Source organism: Bos indicus x Bos taurus, chromosome 5 (assembly GCF_003369695.1).
Source record: "Bos indicus x Bos taurus breed Angus x Brahman F1 hybrid chromosome 5, Bos_hybrid_MaternalHap_v2.0, whole genome shotgun sequence".
In the NCBI taxonomy this organism is placed as follows: Eukaryota; Metazoa; Chordata; class Mammalia; order Artiodactyla; family Bovidae; genus Bos; species Bos indicus x Bos taurus.
Window position 1 is genome coordinate 88,027,795 of NC_040080.1, and position 16,567 is coordinate 88,044,361.

General features: G+C 40.9%; 1 protein-coding gene across 5 annotated transcripts in view; it reads right to left on the bottom strand.

The window, feature by feature from the left end:
* Nucleotides 1-2,450: 2,450 nt before the first annotated feature.
* SENP1 (SUMO specific peptidase 1) overlaps nucleotides 2,451-16,567 on the bottom strand; it is a 52,408-nt gene continuing 38,291 nt past the window's right edge. For all 5 annotated transcript variants that reach the window (XM_027542693.1, XM_027542692.1, XM_027542696.1 and 2 more), the window contains 5 exons: nucleotides 8,167-8,370; nucleotides 7,047-7,126; nucleotides 6,144-6,228; nucleotides 5,533-5,628; nucleotides 2,451-4,569 (listed from right to left, as the gene is read on the bottom strand). In XM_027542693.1, the coding sequence (XP_027398494.1) occupies nucleotides 4,507-4,569; nucleotides 5,533-5,628; nucleotides 6,144-6,228; nucleotides 7,047-7,126; nucleotides 8,167-8,370 (528 nt within the window). In that variant the 3' untranslated portion in view covers nucleotides 2,451-4,506. The remainder of the gene's footprint in view (nucleotides 4,570-5,532; nucleotides 5,629-6,143; nucleotides 6,229-7,046; nucleotides 7,127-8,166; nucleotides 8,371-16,567) is intronic.

Below are 16,567 nucleotides of genomic sequence, written 5' to 3' on the forward strand. Positions count from 1 at the left end.
GCTGAGGAAGTGGGTTTTGTTAAGTGTGGAGTGAGGCATTAGGTTTGGGGCCCCGAAGAGGTACAGCCTCACTGCAGGCTTCTGTGAATGGACCTTCTTCCCTGACTCTGCAATGTTGTCTAAGTAAATGTTTAGTCAGTTGCCCCTACTCCTCCCTAGCAGGCCAGAGAAGCAACTGGAACTCCTGGCTTGAAGGAAAAGCATCAAATTATTCACCTGCCTTCAACAGTTACACATTCTCAGGCCATTTGATGTAAAGGACAGATTACAATACACATGCCACATGGAGTTTTACTGTTTGCTGATTCTAAGGGCTGTGGCTGTCCAGGTAAGAGATTTTAAGATAAAGTGATCAGGGAAGGTTTCAAGGAGGCAGGCTTTGGGTGTGTGCGCTTTGAGTGTGTGGAAGCAGTGAGTATAAACTCGTAAGGGGTGCTCTGGACTCCCTGTGCACCTCTCACCACACGCTTTCCTTTCCCAGCACCAAAGTTCTGAGGATGGAACCGGACTCTCCAGAAGTCAAGCGGTTGATGGTTACCCCTCAGTTTAGAATGGAGAAAAGTCAGCAGCTACAAACTGTTCCATTAGGGAGGACTGACCTGGGCCTTACCTCTAAGATTAAGCCAGTGCTAATACTGGCCTTAAATTTGACTTTGGCATTATGGGCCTCAATATCATTTAAGAATCTTAGACCTTGACAAGACCCTGGACATCCGGTCCGACCGCTCCCAGTTGGAATTACCCCACCTCTGACAGGCCAGAGCAGCAGCCTGCACAAACATTTCAAGGCTTATCCTCCAGCTCAAAGTCCCTTAGTTTCACATTTCTCTCTCACATGGATGTCTAAGCACTCCCTTCTCTTAGTGTTGACCAGCATGACCCAACTCACCTCATGTTACATCTCTCCCTGCCTCCACAGCTGGGTATAGGAATTATGGGCTCTTAAAAGACTACTGTTAGAATTCAGCAAGGCAAAATTGGCCTGGGCTGTTAGGAAAGATACTGGGCTGAGCCCTACTCATCCCTTCCCAAATGTTAGGATGAATTTGAAGCTATGGAGATTTTTCCTGGGCAGAGAAATATGGCCACTTGGCCAGCTCAGCAGTAGTCTGTCAACAGGGCCCAGTAGTCTTACACATCCTTTTTTGATGCTCTTGGGTATGTGAGCCCCCAGGATGAAAGCATCAATATTCCACCCTCTCCTCCCCCACTACCTTAGCCCATCCAGGTGGAACAAGGGAGAAGACAAAGCCCAAGTATCAGCTGTCTCTTACTCCGGGTCAAAACACTCAAGAGCTGGAGGGATGGCATGGGAGAAGGACCAGAGGCTGAAACATTACAAACACTGGGGCTCTGAAGTGAACACTCTTGACTACCCACTGGAGCCTTTCATGGGCCACATAAAACCAGGTGCTGATGGACAGACTATGTAATATAGCTGCTGGCAGTGCTTTTCCAGGTTTCCTGTTTCTATCCCAGAACTTTGGGGCTAATATTATTAGAGGTAGTGGGTAGAAGATGCTAGGGCAATTACAGGGGCTAAACAAGAAAGAAGTTGACACCATAGAGAAGGATGAAGCACCTCATATATACAGAGGAGTTAATCTTCACAGCTGCCAGGTCAGATGACAAAGTACTCTTGCATTCAACCCTAAACAGGGCTCCAGGAAGCAACAGTGGGTCTCAGGGGGCCCGGTGACAAATGGGATGGAACTAGTCTTGAACCATGTATTCATTCTCAAATGCGCAGGAATGGTCTTTCTCCATAAAGGGTCCAGGAGTGATCGGTGAGACTGTTTCTACTGAAGGTTATGTATCTGGCATCTAGAGCTTGTCATCCATCACTATTCCTTTTTTTAGAGGAGGTAGGTAATTATGGGGCTTCCCTGGTGGCTCAGTGGTAAAGAACCTGCCCGCCAATGCAGAAGACACAGGTTCAATCCCTGGGTGGGAAGATCCCCTGGAGGAGGAAATTGGCAACTCACTCCAGTATTCTTGCCTGGGAATTCCGCTGGACAGAGGAGCCTGTGCAGTCCATGGGGTTGCAGAGTTGAACATGACTCAGCAAGGGAATAATGACAAACAACAAGGTAATTATGAGCACTGGGCACAGGAGAGAGGGGAAGACTGGAGAAAAGGAAAGTCATAGGCTTTAGTTTAAAGCAGGTTAAACAAGATGCTGATAACATGCCCTTGGCCATGGAAGGCAGGAACATCACATTCCTCCACCCTCCCACCCCAGTCATCAAGGCCCACCCTTAAAACGAAGAAGAAAGTTTCCAGATGCTAGTTCTGCTCTTCTTGGGCAGCTCTCTGGAAAGAATGGCCCCCACTACTGGTTCCCACTCTGGACCCCAGTCTGTGTCTCAGCCTGGCCCACTCATGGGGTGGTCTCAGGATCACTAACTTCACCTTGTATAAAACTATATTGGTCAGAAAGCGGGGCCAAATTCAGACAGGCTTAACAATTCCTTATATATTTTTCAAAGTGCTTTTGTTGCATGTTTCATTTTCTGCTATACATGGCAATAAATATTTGTTGCTTTGGTCTGTACAAAAAGTCTGTGAGAAGGTAAGACAGATGTTATCTAAATGGACAAACAATAAATACAGAGAACTATCTTGTTCTGAGTTCCCAGACAATAGCAAATGTGCCTGAAAAACTCAGGTCTTTTGATTCATGGTCCAAAATCTATACCATATTGCCACCTTTCAAGTTGTCACTTCAATACATTAAGTACCAAGAATCAATGTACAGGAGTCCCACAATGAGCCTGCATGCCATAGCTTTCTGAGAGAATGTGAAAAGTCCCAGCAACTCATATGTAGAAAGCTATTTATTACCTATAGAAAACACCAAAAAAAAAAAAAAAAAAGGAAAAAAAGGGAGGAAAAAAAATGAAGAAAGAAAAAAAAAGAAAACAAACAAAAGGTGGTCTTCCCCTCAAAGGCAGGCAGTATGAAAAAGGTAGGACATCTAGTTGCTGGAGTGGAAAGAGTAACATTCAGTTAACAATGGAATATTTAAAAAAAATAGTTTTCTTTTCAAATTGTAACCTGTGGTAACACATAGAAAAATGTACTAAACAAGCTTGATATAAAACAGAGTAAAATTTTCAAATAAGCCCAGGGAGAAAGCACAATGTTGGAAAGGATGAGGTACAAGGGAAGAGAAGAAAAGATCTCATACAAAACTACCTATTACAATACAGAAAAAAGTATAAAATGTTCCTATTTTGGAACTTAGGTACAAAATGACACTGGCATTGGATCATTTCACTATCTAGCCTGAGGAGCGCTCAAAAGGTGGGGGAGATGCTACAAGGAACAAAAAGAATAGCAGTTTTTCAATCTCAAGTTGATCAGTCCAAATTCCACCCGTTTTCCATTTGAAAATCTTGCCTTCCTCTGTAACCTCTACCCCAAGCCAAAATTCATCCAGGCCTCAAAATACTCTTAGGAAGTCCACAAACACCCTACACATAGGGGCTGGGATCTGTGTATGCTGGAGCTAAATTTGGAAAATGGTAATAAATCTACAGGCTAAAATGGTGAACACATTCAGCCTTAAAAAAAAAAAAAAAAGCATATCCCTGTGAAATATATATATATATTAAATTCTCTGTGGTTAGAAACATATTTAAACTAGCTAGCCACAGACCAAACTAGACCTGCATTCATCCAAAGCTGGAATTTTATGCTAAAGACTGAGGTCCTTCTTCTTCTTGGTCAGAAGTAGGTAGCAGTAAAAGTGGCGCCTTTGTTACTCCACTAAACCACTCCCTGGGTGGGTCTTCCCCATATCATGTGTTGTGAGCACATGCAAACCACTGCTTTTAAGGAAAGGACTGCCTGGGACTTTGGGGTCCACCCAGGGCTCACATGTGGTGCCTCAGGAGGGGAAGAAGCTACAGATAAAACAGCCTTGTACAGAAGCAGATGGACTTCACAAGGGGCATGTAAAAAGGACAAGTCCTGGAGGACAGCCTTATGCAGGTGCCCCAAAGTCCAGTTTACAGTCACTATCCTGGTGACACATTTTGAAAATCCTGTGTGTATGTACGTGTGCGTGTATATGCTGGTGGTTTTCATCCCTACGTTTTTACCCACATCCATTCCTACCTCTTAGTAAGGCCTAACAACAAGAGTTTATACGAAACCAAGAGTCCTTCCAAGCTTCTCTCAGGCCCCTAATTAAGAGACTGAGTGAGGCTGGAGCCCTTTGAAAACAAGATGGCAGAACTGAAGAAGTAAAAAGCAGTCTCTCTCTTCAGATTAGGGATGTCCCTCACCCCTTTCACAGCACCAAAGTTTCTTTGCAAAAATAGTATCTGAGATACAAAAGGAAAGGCAGATGTGCTTGTGAGTGCATCTCTCCAGGGCCTGGTCCAGGATCAAGGACTTTACAAGAAGAGAGGGTTGGGAGCAGCTGTCTCCAAGGTCTCTGGCTGTAGACAACAAAGAGCTGGTCCCCAACAAGTCCATGTCTGCTAACTGAGATGGTCTTCACAAGAGCTTTCGGTGGAGGATTTCCCAGACCATCCGCTTCCGGAAGTAGGGCATGTGTTGCTGTAGGGACACAGAGATACCTTTATTTTCATTTCTTGCATGCAGACCTAACATTCCTTTCCTTCTTGAGGTTTTCACCTAAAATAGTCTCAGCTGCATTTTTGGTCTTTCAAATTGCTCATTCTTCATTACGTGTGATTTTTTTTTTTCCTAATGCTTTTTCCGATTACTATTGCTATTGCTACTTTTCATTGTTGTAAACCTAGGAGTTTAATTAGGCATCACCAGGAATCCCCAGGCTATCCTCAAATGTCTCCAAGAATTTTAAGAATGGTGTCTAAAAAAGTCCTCTGTGTTGAACTTTTAAGAGGATATGAGATCTGAGGCTTGAAGATCAAAACTCATTTTGCCCCCAAATTAAATGAACTTCAAGAGTCAGCTCAACCCAAGGGCTGCAGTGGAAAATCTAGTATAAAGTCATTACTTTAAACAGAAGCAAAGGATTAAGTGGAGGACACCAAATAAACTATAATCTCTAGCCTCAATTCACTTTGGTTTCCAAAGGACCACGTGGACAGAAATTAACGATCACAAACTCTAAGGAAGACTGATCAGCTGCATAAAGCGAGGGGAAGAGGGCAGCGTAACAAACTACACTAGATCAAGGTGTGGCCTGTTCCAAAACTTCATTGCTACCAAAAAAAGGGAAACTGAGGAAACCTGCTCTGGTCCCAGTTTTCTGCTTCTTACAGGATTTTGGGTAGGCGGCGTATATGAGCAGAGAAGAAGGCTCTCCTATTGGCCGGGATTCCTTAACTACAATATATGATGTATCGTGACCCAGGATGTGGCCTATTATTATCCTTCCTTTTCCTACGGCGTAGCACAGGTAGCAACCACCCTGGGTTATGAGCCACAGAATGAAGCAGAGCCCCCTAAGTGGAGCAAATGGAGAGAACAACATCTATCAGGCAGCCCGGACACAGGGTGGTCACAGAGCCCCCTCCCGCAGGCTTGGCGTACCTGTGTGAAGTTGATTGGTCTGTCTTTGGTAATACAGTCAGCATATTTGCAGGCAAACATGCCACAGTCGCTTCCATTCATCTGCTGTGGAATTTCCTAAAAGGCAAAAAATAACAAAAAGGTGACATCTTTCCAAGCTTCCTTCCTTCTTATTCAATTATAAATAAGAACCAAAGGATATAAATTTTCCAGGTTTCCCTGAATTCTAAAGAGATGGTCCTGGTCCCCCACTCAGAACAACATAGGCTCAGAGAGCAAAAAATTCAGCATCTCAGTCCAGCCTGTGTACTTCATGTTTATCACACAGGAGACTATCTGAGATTTCTATGATACCCAAGGGTGTAAAAGCTGGTCCCTCCCACAAGGGCCAACCAGTCTGCAAACATTTTCTCCCATAGATGAAAGTTTAGCAAAATAGCTGGACATTTAGAAAACCTAGTTCTTCATAAGAAATGTATTATTGATTTTCCCACAGATAGCTTACTCTACTCTATCTTCCCTGGCTGAGGTCAGGCCAGACACTTAGAAGGATGCCAGGGCCCAAGCAGTATACTCCTTTTCTAACCAATACTCTAATCTCAGGATTTCCATCTCACCAAGATGAAATGTACCTGGCTTTTCTTGCTGAAGAGCTGCCAGCCATTGGCGTCAAACTCTTTTCTTTTCTTGTCAATGCTTTCTTGCTTCAGATATTGCCTAAGGTATTGGGAGAGAATGAGATGAGCTTGGGGAGCTGCCACTGCAAAAATGGGGCTGACAATCCTCAGGAAGAATTTTCTTCTGCCATGTCTAAGGAAAACAGTATATATTGCTGGACAAGGAATATTTAGAACTCCCACAATTCATGCCCACTCTGTCAGCTCCAGAGAAGCAAGACCTCTGCCTTCAATACCCAGGGTCCTTCTTCCTACTGTCCCCACTGAGGAACGAGTTTTGATCTTTTCCTTGGTTTATATGGTCCTTTAGAATTCAATCTAATGGAAGGAAAATGTTTCTCTAGCAATGCTGAGGTATATATTTATTTATAGTCTTGATTCTTTTGTATAAAAATTCAATCCAAATCAATTAATCCACCTCATAGAACCCACCCTCTCCTGGCCACAGACGTTTTAGAAAAAGAAACAGGTAGAATGTAAACCAGATTTGCATTCTGGTTCCCAGCTGAGCCATTAACTAGTAGGACCTGAGCAAATCAAAGTTATCTCTGTGGGTCTTGGTTCCTTTATCTGAAAAATTAGGAGGTTGGGATAGATGACTTCTAAGTAGTTTCTGTATCTATATGTCTATATCCACTCTTTATTTTCATGCACTGGGACAGTAATTATGCCCATCAGGATGTATTTTTGGTATTATTATATTATTATTAAACTTTACTTAGATGGAAAATATCCATCTTAATCAATATGAACATTTCCTTTATTAACCACTCCATTGAAGGTATCAGAGAATTGAGTTCAACAACTAGAAAAACATATATCCAACACCAAACTCTTCGTCTTCAACTCCCTACTTACATGAGGATTCTGCAGGCTTCATTGTTTATCCCACCCATAGAGTCATAATAGGTAATATTCTTCTTTCTAAAGTCCACAACCTGGGAATAAAAAAAATTCTCTGTGTTTATGAACTGAAGAAAATCTCAGCTTTTCCCTTCCCTGGAACTTGGAACCTTCTGCCAGATTTCCTATGAAATCATGACAAGTTTGATGGATACTTAGCATTATACCATGCTTCATCTGCAGAGGAAAGAAGAACAGGGTGATTATTTACTCAGAACTATGCTGGGGGCTGACTGACTAAGTGGCCCAGTAATTGCCCTGAAACCTTTTTCTAGTTTTTAGGGTCTCCATTTGCAATGGAGGCAACAGTGAAGACACGACGTGCTCTTCAGAGAATGTAAACTAAGTGAGATCATTTCCACACATTTTCAGAAAGATGGTAAAAGATTCTAGGTTTTGTTTCTTGGAGAATTTCCTTTTGACTTAATACTTTTCAAATATAATTCAAGACAGGCTTTAACTTGTATACTTTTATTAATATATTAAGCTAATGTATCCATGTTCTCAGAGTCATGTTTGCGTTAGTTGCTCAGTCATGTCTGACTCTTTGCAGCCCCACAGACTGTAGCCTGCCAGGCTCTGCTGTCCATGGAATTCTCCAGGCAAGAATACTGGAGTGTGTAGCCATTCCCTTCTCTAGGGGATCTTCCTCACCCAGGGATCAAACCTGGGTCTCCCGCATTACAGGCAGATTCCTTACTGTCTGAGCTACCAGGGAAGCCATAATAAATTATCAAGTATGCAAGGCAAATCATGATTAGGCAGAAAATAATGGTCACAGAATCAGAGTTGGCAGCATCATTAAGAAATCACTTTTTCTCCCCATGTGTTCCTTGCCTGTAGGTTGCTTTGACTATAACTCCATTTTTAAGTATTTCCAGAAAAGAAAATTTCAGAGCTTTTTTCAAAGTCTAAGTATCTCCCACTCTTGACAGGGAGTTTGCTAATCTATCCAGTTTTTAGATAATTAAATGCTACTCTTTCAATCATCTATGTAGAACTAGTATTCATTGCTCTCTGTGTATTATTATATAGACTTCTTTCGAATTTTATCAGTAATAAAAGAGGCACTCACAGCAAGACACCAGTGCACTCCTAGGTGAATAGGCACCAAAAGAATGTCAACAGAAAAGACATCCACTTTCTTTGTCCAACGTTTCACTGCTTGATAACCAGCCGTTTTTAACTTAGTGAAAAAAAAGGTATTAAATGCATGTACACTTGGCAATCCCTTCTCTTTACTTCGCTCCATCAGCATATTCATGTAGAAATTGATGATCTGTGGAAAGAAAGTATATGTATTAAATTAGATACTCCAGCCTTTTAAAACAGTTGTGTTGTAAGAAGGAAACACAGTTGCTATACTGCACAGCATAGGCTAGTTCCCTAATCAATTCAGTTATGACCTCAACACCCAACAGCCTAATATCCCTATATCAAATTCTGACTAGAAAAGAGGGGGCCAACGTGGTTATAAACAGTGAAAACATAAAAGGCTGATACACATATATATGGTTCAGGATACATATGGGAAGATGTTGGCCAGACGTGTAGAAGGCTGAAGATTAGGTTAAAAAAAACTGGAAAATGAGGAGGAAGAAGTACTACAAGATCAGAGTCAGAAAAAAGGAAAGGAAGGAGTATGTGCAGGTATACATTACAAGCAGGAGTTCAGCAAGGCAAACATTAGCAGTTCCTTTAGTCTGCTGGGACTGTGCGAGCAACTTAAACTCTGAGCTCAGAGTCTAGTGTTAATAAAAACTAAGATTAGTAGTTCAATCCTTCTATGTAGGTCTCCTGATTTTGCACAAAGACAGAAAACTCTGCCCCATGACTTAAGACTGTATTTTCAGCCTAACAAGTTACTTAGCAGAAGCAAACTGTTTTGGTCTCAAGTAGAACTGAGTGACAGAATAAACCATCAACTATATTGGAACAACATCTCTAAACTTGTAGTAGCTTGGCAACAACACCTTTATCCAGGCAGACATGGATATTCTATAACCTACATTACGTAAGACCTGAAAGTAAAACCACAAACATGAAGAGTCAAGTTTTCTCCTAGAATCTATAAGGCTAGCTGCCTTATATTTGTTGATTCCACTTATTTCTTCAATATCAAGTATGAGTGAAAGAAATTAAAACGCTTGACATGGGAGATATGTTAATGAAACGATGTGTTCTCTAATAGTGACTACATTGTCCACAGTTCCTTTAGGTCTAGGACTCCTTGGTATTAAAGCCTCAAAGTTACTGTGCCGGAAGTTACTGCATACTTATGTGGCCAGCTGAGGTCAGGCCAGTGTCCGTCAACTGCAAGGAATGAATGGGCTAACTGATCCAAAGCTTGGAAATATGACTAAGAAAACAGGCACATTTTTCAGAATGCTTTTTGGGGAATGGGAAAACACCCCCGTCCTTTGACAAATATTTACACACTAAGATGCCAGAGCGGTGAGCTACTGCCCAACAGTAGGCAACTACATACTGGGTATGTAGCCAGGAACACACTGGAGCGTGGTCTAGACTGGAGAAAGGGCCTACAGATGAGGATGCCTAGGCAGCTGCAGGGAAACCACATTCACCAAGAAGTAGCACTCTGAGGGTGGTGGGAAGGAAAGTCAGGACCGAAGAAAGACACTGTTCTTCCTGCATTGAAGACAGAGCAATAGGCTCAGGTGGCAGCTTATTCTCTCCCTAGTGTGATGCCCAATAGGTAACTAGAGCTCAGTTACCTATTTATCATATTAAAACAATGATAATGAATTAGGACACAATTAGGATTGTAGGTTTCTCCAATTCAGGTTTTTAATCTCACTCTATCCTTGAGGTTAATGGTGCTAAAGGATGCTTGTAGGCTTGTGAAGGCAGCCAGGAATGCAGGAGGATCTACCTGCTCAGCAAGCACAGATGTCTTGGCTATAATCTACATCCTCCGGTGAGAGAAAATTAGCAAAAAGGGATTGATTCCTCTGGTATTCTATCCCATGACATTATTACCCATGCCATGAGGCGAAACCCTTCAATTCAAGGGGTGAAGCAAACAGGCAGACAACCTGTCAATCACTATAAGCCAAACCCTCCATGGGGGCAGACAAGTTAAATATTGCAACAGGCAATAAGGACTTAAGATGGAGGTGGAAGGAACAAGAGAGATAAGGACAGCCAAGCACATGAAATGGAGAAGGCAATGGCACCCCACTCCAATACTCTTGCTTGGAAATTCCCATGGACAGAGGAGCCTGGTAGGCTGCAGTCCAGGGGGTCGCTAAGAGTCAGACATGACTGAGTAACTTCACTTTCACTTTTCATTTTCATGCATTGGAGAAGGAAATGGCAACACTCCAGTGTTCTTGCCTGGAGAATCCCAGGGACGGGGGAGCCTGGTGGGCTGCCATCTATGGGGTCAGACAGAGTCAGACATGACTGAAGCGACTTAGCAGCACCAAGCACGTGAAAGCCACAGAGATCTATCTTCCCCAGGTGCCCATCAGAGGGGTATATCTGGGATCATTACCCTGAAGTGAAAAGGGTGACATAAATGAGCGTCATGCTACATACGACTATCCTATTTTTCAGGGGGAAAGAGTGCCAGAAACCAATTAAGCTCAGCTGGGCTTACACAGCCTGAGTTGTTTGGTTTCTTATGTTACTTTGTTATTTTGACAGAGTGGACCTATAAAGTTAAAGACCAAGCCAGTTGAACAGGAACAGAGACCTAGTGATCAGGGCACCACACTGAGAACCCCTCTTCTCTGCTTTACTTCTCCCTCCCACCAAGGTTTCTCCACTGTGAGGGAAACGGCCTCCTCCAAAGTCAGCTCATTACTTAGCTCTAGGGAGTGATCTCGGCTCTTTTTCATTTGCCCTGCATCCTAGGAGGAGGGGACTTGGTGGCCTCACTGTTCCCTCCTATTAGCTGAGGATGTGTAATCTGACATCTGAAGCAGAATTTAGATCCAAGTTTCTCTCCTCAGTTTTTCAGCTATTACTCAGTCCAAATAAGGAAAATTGCCATAGTTCAGCCAAGGCACAATCACACCAAAAAAAAAAAAAAAAAAAAGCTAGAAGTTAGAAGAACAAAAAGAATCTTACACATCATCTCACAGAGGATGGCTAAAGATGAAGGAAAAAGAAATGAGAAAAGGGATCACAGTGTCAAAGATAAAAGAGAAGCAATGATGGTCAGAGTAGTTGCTTATATTTTGTGACGGCAAGGGTCCCTCCCCTCCTGTGGTAGAGTCTTTCTCTACATGGGACTCTTCTTAGCTCCAAAAGATCTTGAATTCCCTTTGGAATTGGGGATGAAGAGTAACAAGTCTGTCTGTCTGTACCTACTGTTTGTCTTGCACTTGCCACTCTTTCAGGGGCCCACACTGCCTCTGCCTGCTGCAGTCCCTGGTGCCTAAAGTACTGCCTTTCCTGCCTCCTTCACAGCCTTCGCCGTGAGAGTCTACTTGTCTATGCAATCTTGTTTGGGGGTGGAATGATTGTTTATGGTGTCTTGTTCCTTTGTGATTTTATGTGAAGAGCTGCCAGGCTAAGTTGAAAAGAGTGTTTCTTTAAAAGAAAAGTCTACAATGTTTTCAAACTCAGTACTCAATCCCTTGCCTGTATGTTACCACAATGACACAAATGACCACTGCTATTTGTATCTTCCTTCTCAAGCAGTAAACCAGCCAAACTATTTTCTCATGCATTTAGAAGTAAAATGCATCACTAACAGTAAAGTCTAACTTTTAACCCTTCCCAATTTCACACACTGAAGCCTTAGAACAGACTTTGGAAAAAAGTGTTCTAAAAGTCCTGAGCATGACAGTGTTCTGAAGCAGAGATCAAGATAACTTTTAGAAAAGAAAAAGCTGTTTTCCTACTCTATCCCTCCAGACTTTCCCCTCTACCTCCTCATTCTTATTTTTAAATTAGACTTATCCTTGTCAACCACAAAACCCAAAAGACTAAGCAACAACCTCTGAATGTTATAAATCAGAAGGTCACTCACTCCTAAGACCTAAACCTAATAATACTATAGAAACCACGATAGCAGACTTAAGGGAAGCTCTGAGTTACGGCATCCCTCACTGTGCCCAGGACTTTTCTCAGACGCAAATTAAAGTAACAAACGATTAAAATTACTGCAAAAGTTTTAGAGAAAGACAGGCAGCATCCACTTTTATGGAGTTATGACAACTGTAATTACTATTCTCCCTGTGACCTGACATAAATCCCTAGTTTATCAAAAGGACTAGTTCTATTAGAAACACTTTAAAGAGGTAATCTATAATGATGTGGAACTGTCCAATGAGTCATGTTAGAAAGACTACATTGTAACTTCCATTCTGATCATTAGCATATGGGAGACACCATCATATTCACTAAACTACTTTATTTCATGTTGTCTCATTTTCTTACCTTTTGATTCAATCAGTTTTTTTTTCCTAAGAAAAATCTATTTCCTGTGCTAGGTTTGTCTAGTCGAGTTTAATGTTTTATAGGCTGCTTCTTCTCTTACTGAGCATCACTTAGATTTAACATCTGCTGAAGGCCCTGCTTCCCTGGTGGCTCAGACGGTAAAGCATCTGCCTGCAATGCGGGAGACCAGGGTTCGATTCCTGGGTCAGGAAGATTCCCTGGAGAAGGAAATGGCAATCTGCTCTAGCACTCTTGTCTGGAAAATCCCAAGGACAGAGAAGCCTGGTAGGCTACAGTCCATGGGGTTGCAAAGAGTCGGACACGACTGAGTGACTTCACTTTCACTTCACTTGGAAGCAATTAATAATTGAGACAGAGGTGCTGAAATCCTCAACATTCATACTTACGTATGAATTTGTCTATTTCCCCTTCCAGTTTTTTCAGTTTTTAGTTTGTGTATTTTGAAGTTCTGTTATTAGGTGCATACATACTTACGTTGTTACTCCTTTTGATGAATTTCCCCCTTTACCATTATGAAATGTCTATCACTGGTAATATTCCTTGCTCTGAAATCTACCAGTGTGATATTAATATAGTTACTTCACCTTTCCTTTGTTTACTGTTTATATGGTATGTTTTCTCCACCCTTTTACTTTTAACCTGTATGTGTCTTCACATTTAAAATGTTTTTTAAATGTCATATTTTTAAATCTAATCTGTAATTTCTGCCTTTTAACTGGATGCTTATACTGTCCAGTACGGTAGCCAATAGCCAGATATAACTCTTGAGCACTTGAAATTTGACTAATTCAAACTGTGTTGTAAGTGTAAATGTGTTCTAAGTGTAAAATACGTATATTTTAGAGAAGGCAAAATAGACCATTAATAATATTTTAATATGTATTACATGCCAAAATAAACATATTTTAGATTTATTGGGTTAAATAAAATATATTATAAAAATTAGTTTTACTTGTTTCTTTTCCTTTTTTAAAATGTAACTATTAGAAAACTTTAAATTACATATATGGCTCACATTATATTTCTACTGGGTATGCTGAGTTTGGTCATTTACATTTAATGTATTGAGATTGTTGTTGTTTAGTCACTAAGTCACGTCCATCTCTTTGTGACCCCATGGACTGCAGCCCACCAGGCTCCTCTATCCATGGGGTTTCCTAGGCAAGAATACCAGAGTGGGTTGCTATGCCCTCCTTCAGGGGATGTTCCAGACCCAGGGATTGAACTTGAGTCTCCTGCACTGACAGGCAGGTTCTTTACCACTGAGCAACCAGAATACTGACATGGCTGGTTTTAAATCTACCGTCATGTTCTTTTCTTTTTTCTGTGTCTCATCTGTTCTTTGTATCCTTTCTTTGTCTTCCTTTGGATTGAATATCTTTTAATTGCATCTTATCTCCATTACCAGCTTCTTAAAATACCTCTGTTTTTACTGGTTGCTCTAGGATTTACGTCTGTAACTTACTGTAGTCCATCTTCATAAAACATCATACAACTTCATACCTTGTGCAGGAATCTTACACAAGTACATACTTTCGTTTCCCCCTTTTGTGTTATGATTATCATATATTTTACTTTAACATGTTATAAACCCTACATTGTTGTTTTATTTGACTAGTCCCTTGTCTTCCAGAGATAATAAAGGATGAGAGTGTTTCCACTGCTCTTCATTCCTTGTGTAGACTGAAACTGTCAACTGAAATTTTTCCTCTGTCTAAAATATCCTTTAATATTTCTTAAAGAAGTCTGTTGGTGATGAATTCTTCAGCATTTGCTTGCCTAAAAAAGTATAGCCTTATTTCTTCAAAGATATATTTGCTGGTATAGAATTTAGGTTGACGATTTTCTTTTTCCTTCAGTATTTTAAAGATGTAGCTACACTGTTCTCTGGCCTACATGGTTTCTGACAGATCTCTGTTCCTCTGTATATAATATGTCTTTCTTCTGGTTGCTTTTTTCATTATTTTTCTCTTTATCAGTGGTCTTTAGCAATTTGATTACTATACATTTCAGTATGGTATTTCTCTTTCTTGGGGTATGCTGAATTTCTTGAATCTGTCAGTATGCTTCCAAATCTGGAAAATCTTCTACCATTATTTCCTTAAACACTTTTTTGATACCACTTACACCCCATCTTCCCTTCTGGGACTTCAATTACATGCTTAGACTTGATATTGTCCCTGAGCTCACTAAGCTCCAGTCATCTTTTTTCAGCCTTTTTTTCTATTTCACTTGGATGATTCATACTGCTCTATTTTCAAGGTTACTAATTTTTCCTTCCACAGTATCTAAACTGTTAATCTCATTTCATGTATTTTTAATATCAGATACTAAATTTTTCATCTCTAGAAATTCAATTTGGATCTTTTTTATATTCTCAATTTTTCTCCTCATAATGTCCACTTTCCTCTACTTACCTGAACATGTGGAATATTATTTATGGTATCTGTTTTAATATCTTTGTTGGCTAATTTTAACATATTTTTCTTTTCTGGGTATTTCTGTAGTGATTGTTTTTTTCCCTTTGTTATAGTTTTCTTCTATTTCATGCCTGGGAATTTTTAATTAGATGCTAGACTTTGTAAATTTCAATGTTGTTGGGTTCTGTTGTTACCAGAATTTGTTGTATTCCTTTAAATATTGTTGGGTTTTGTTCTGTGATACACTTCAGTTACTTAGATCAGTTTCAAGCTTTAAAGACTTGTATTTAAGCTTGTTACCATGGGTCCAGAGCAGCCTTTACTCTAGGGCCTGCCTTTCTGGCCCCACTCTTGAGGCAATGCCCTTTTGAGGACTCGCTGTTCAATGTCCCACAACTCTTCTACTCCCGTTAGTGGGGACATAAACTGTTCTTGGCACCTGTGTTAGCTCTCAGGCTTATGATGATTCCTTCTTCCTGGTGGTTCTTTCCACAGCCACTGGTAGTTTCTTGCCATATATGTACAGATCAGCACTCAGCCAAAGATTCCAGGGGGGCCCTCTGCACATCTCTGGAGCTTTCTCTTTGTTCAGCAACTTCCCCACCAGTATTTATCTCACAAACCTTAGCCACTTTGGCCTCCATGAACAGTGTCTCCTCTACTCAGCAAGACTGCCAGGCACTGCCAGGTTTTTACCAACTCTCTTCCTTTAGCACACCACCCCAGGAAGCTGTGGGAATCACAGGCTCATGCTTTTCACTTCCGTCCTCTCAGGAATCACTGTTATCCAGTGTCTGAAAATTGCTGCTTCAGGTGTTTTATCTACTGTTCTATTTGAGAGAATAAATCTGATCTACTTTATTCTATCATGACCAGAAGATGTCAGACTTATTTGTATGCCTAAATAATTTTCACGTATTTCTAAATTTATCTGATGCTTTATAAAACAACTATTAGGCCCTCTAAGAGCAGAATTAGCAGGCCATAAAGAGAAACACAAAGCCTAAAGTAGTCCTCACTTCAGGATCATTAACCTGAAATCTTAGAGTTGGATTCCATAAGTTATTCAACTCTATCTTCAGGAAATAATACACAATTTCTATTTGCTATTTCAATTGACATTTACTTAAAAATACTTCCTTTTGTTTCTTTTTTTTAAATTTTATTTTATTTTTAAACTTTACAATATTGTATTAGTTTTGCCCAACATCGAAATGAATCCGCCACAGGTATACCGGTGCTCCCCATCCTGAACCCTCCTCCCTCCTCCCTCCCCATACCCTCCCTCTGGGCTGTCCCAGTGCACCAGCCCCAAGCATCCAGCATCGTGCATTGAACCTGGACTGGCGACTCGTCTCATACATGATATTACACATTTGTGACTTTCAATCTACTTTTGCAACTAATTCCTCCTCTCTTTAACCCTGTCTTCCTTCCCTTAATTAGATATTTCTATCACTAATCACCAGACCTGCTACAGAAATCTCCATCTATATGTTCTCACCTTTCCAGTCTCATTTTGTAACTCTTTGCAAGGCAGCCAGTTCCCACATTCCAATTTTGAGAAGTTTCATTTTCTTACAGTGAGGTACAATGTTAATCCTTTCATTAGTCCTTTGAATT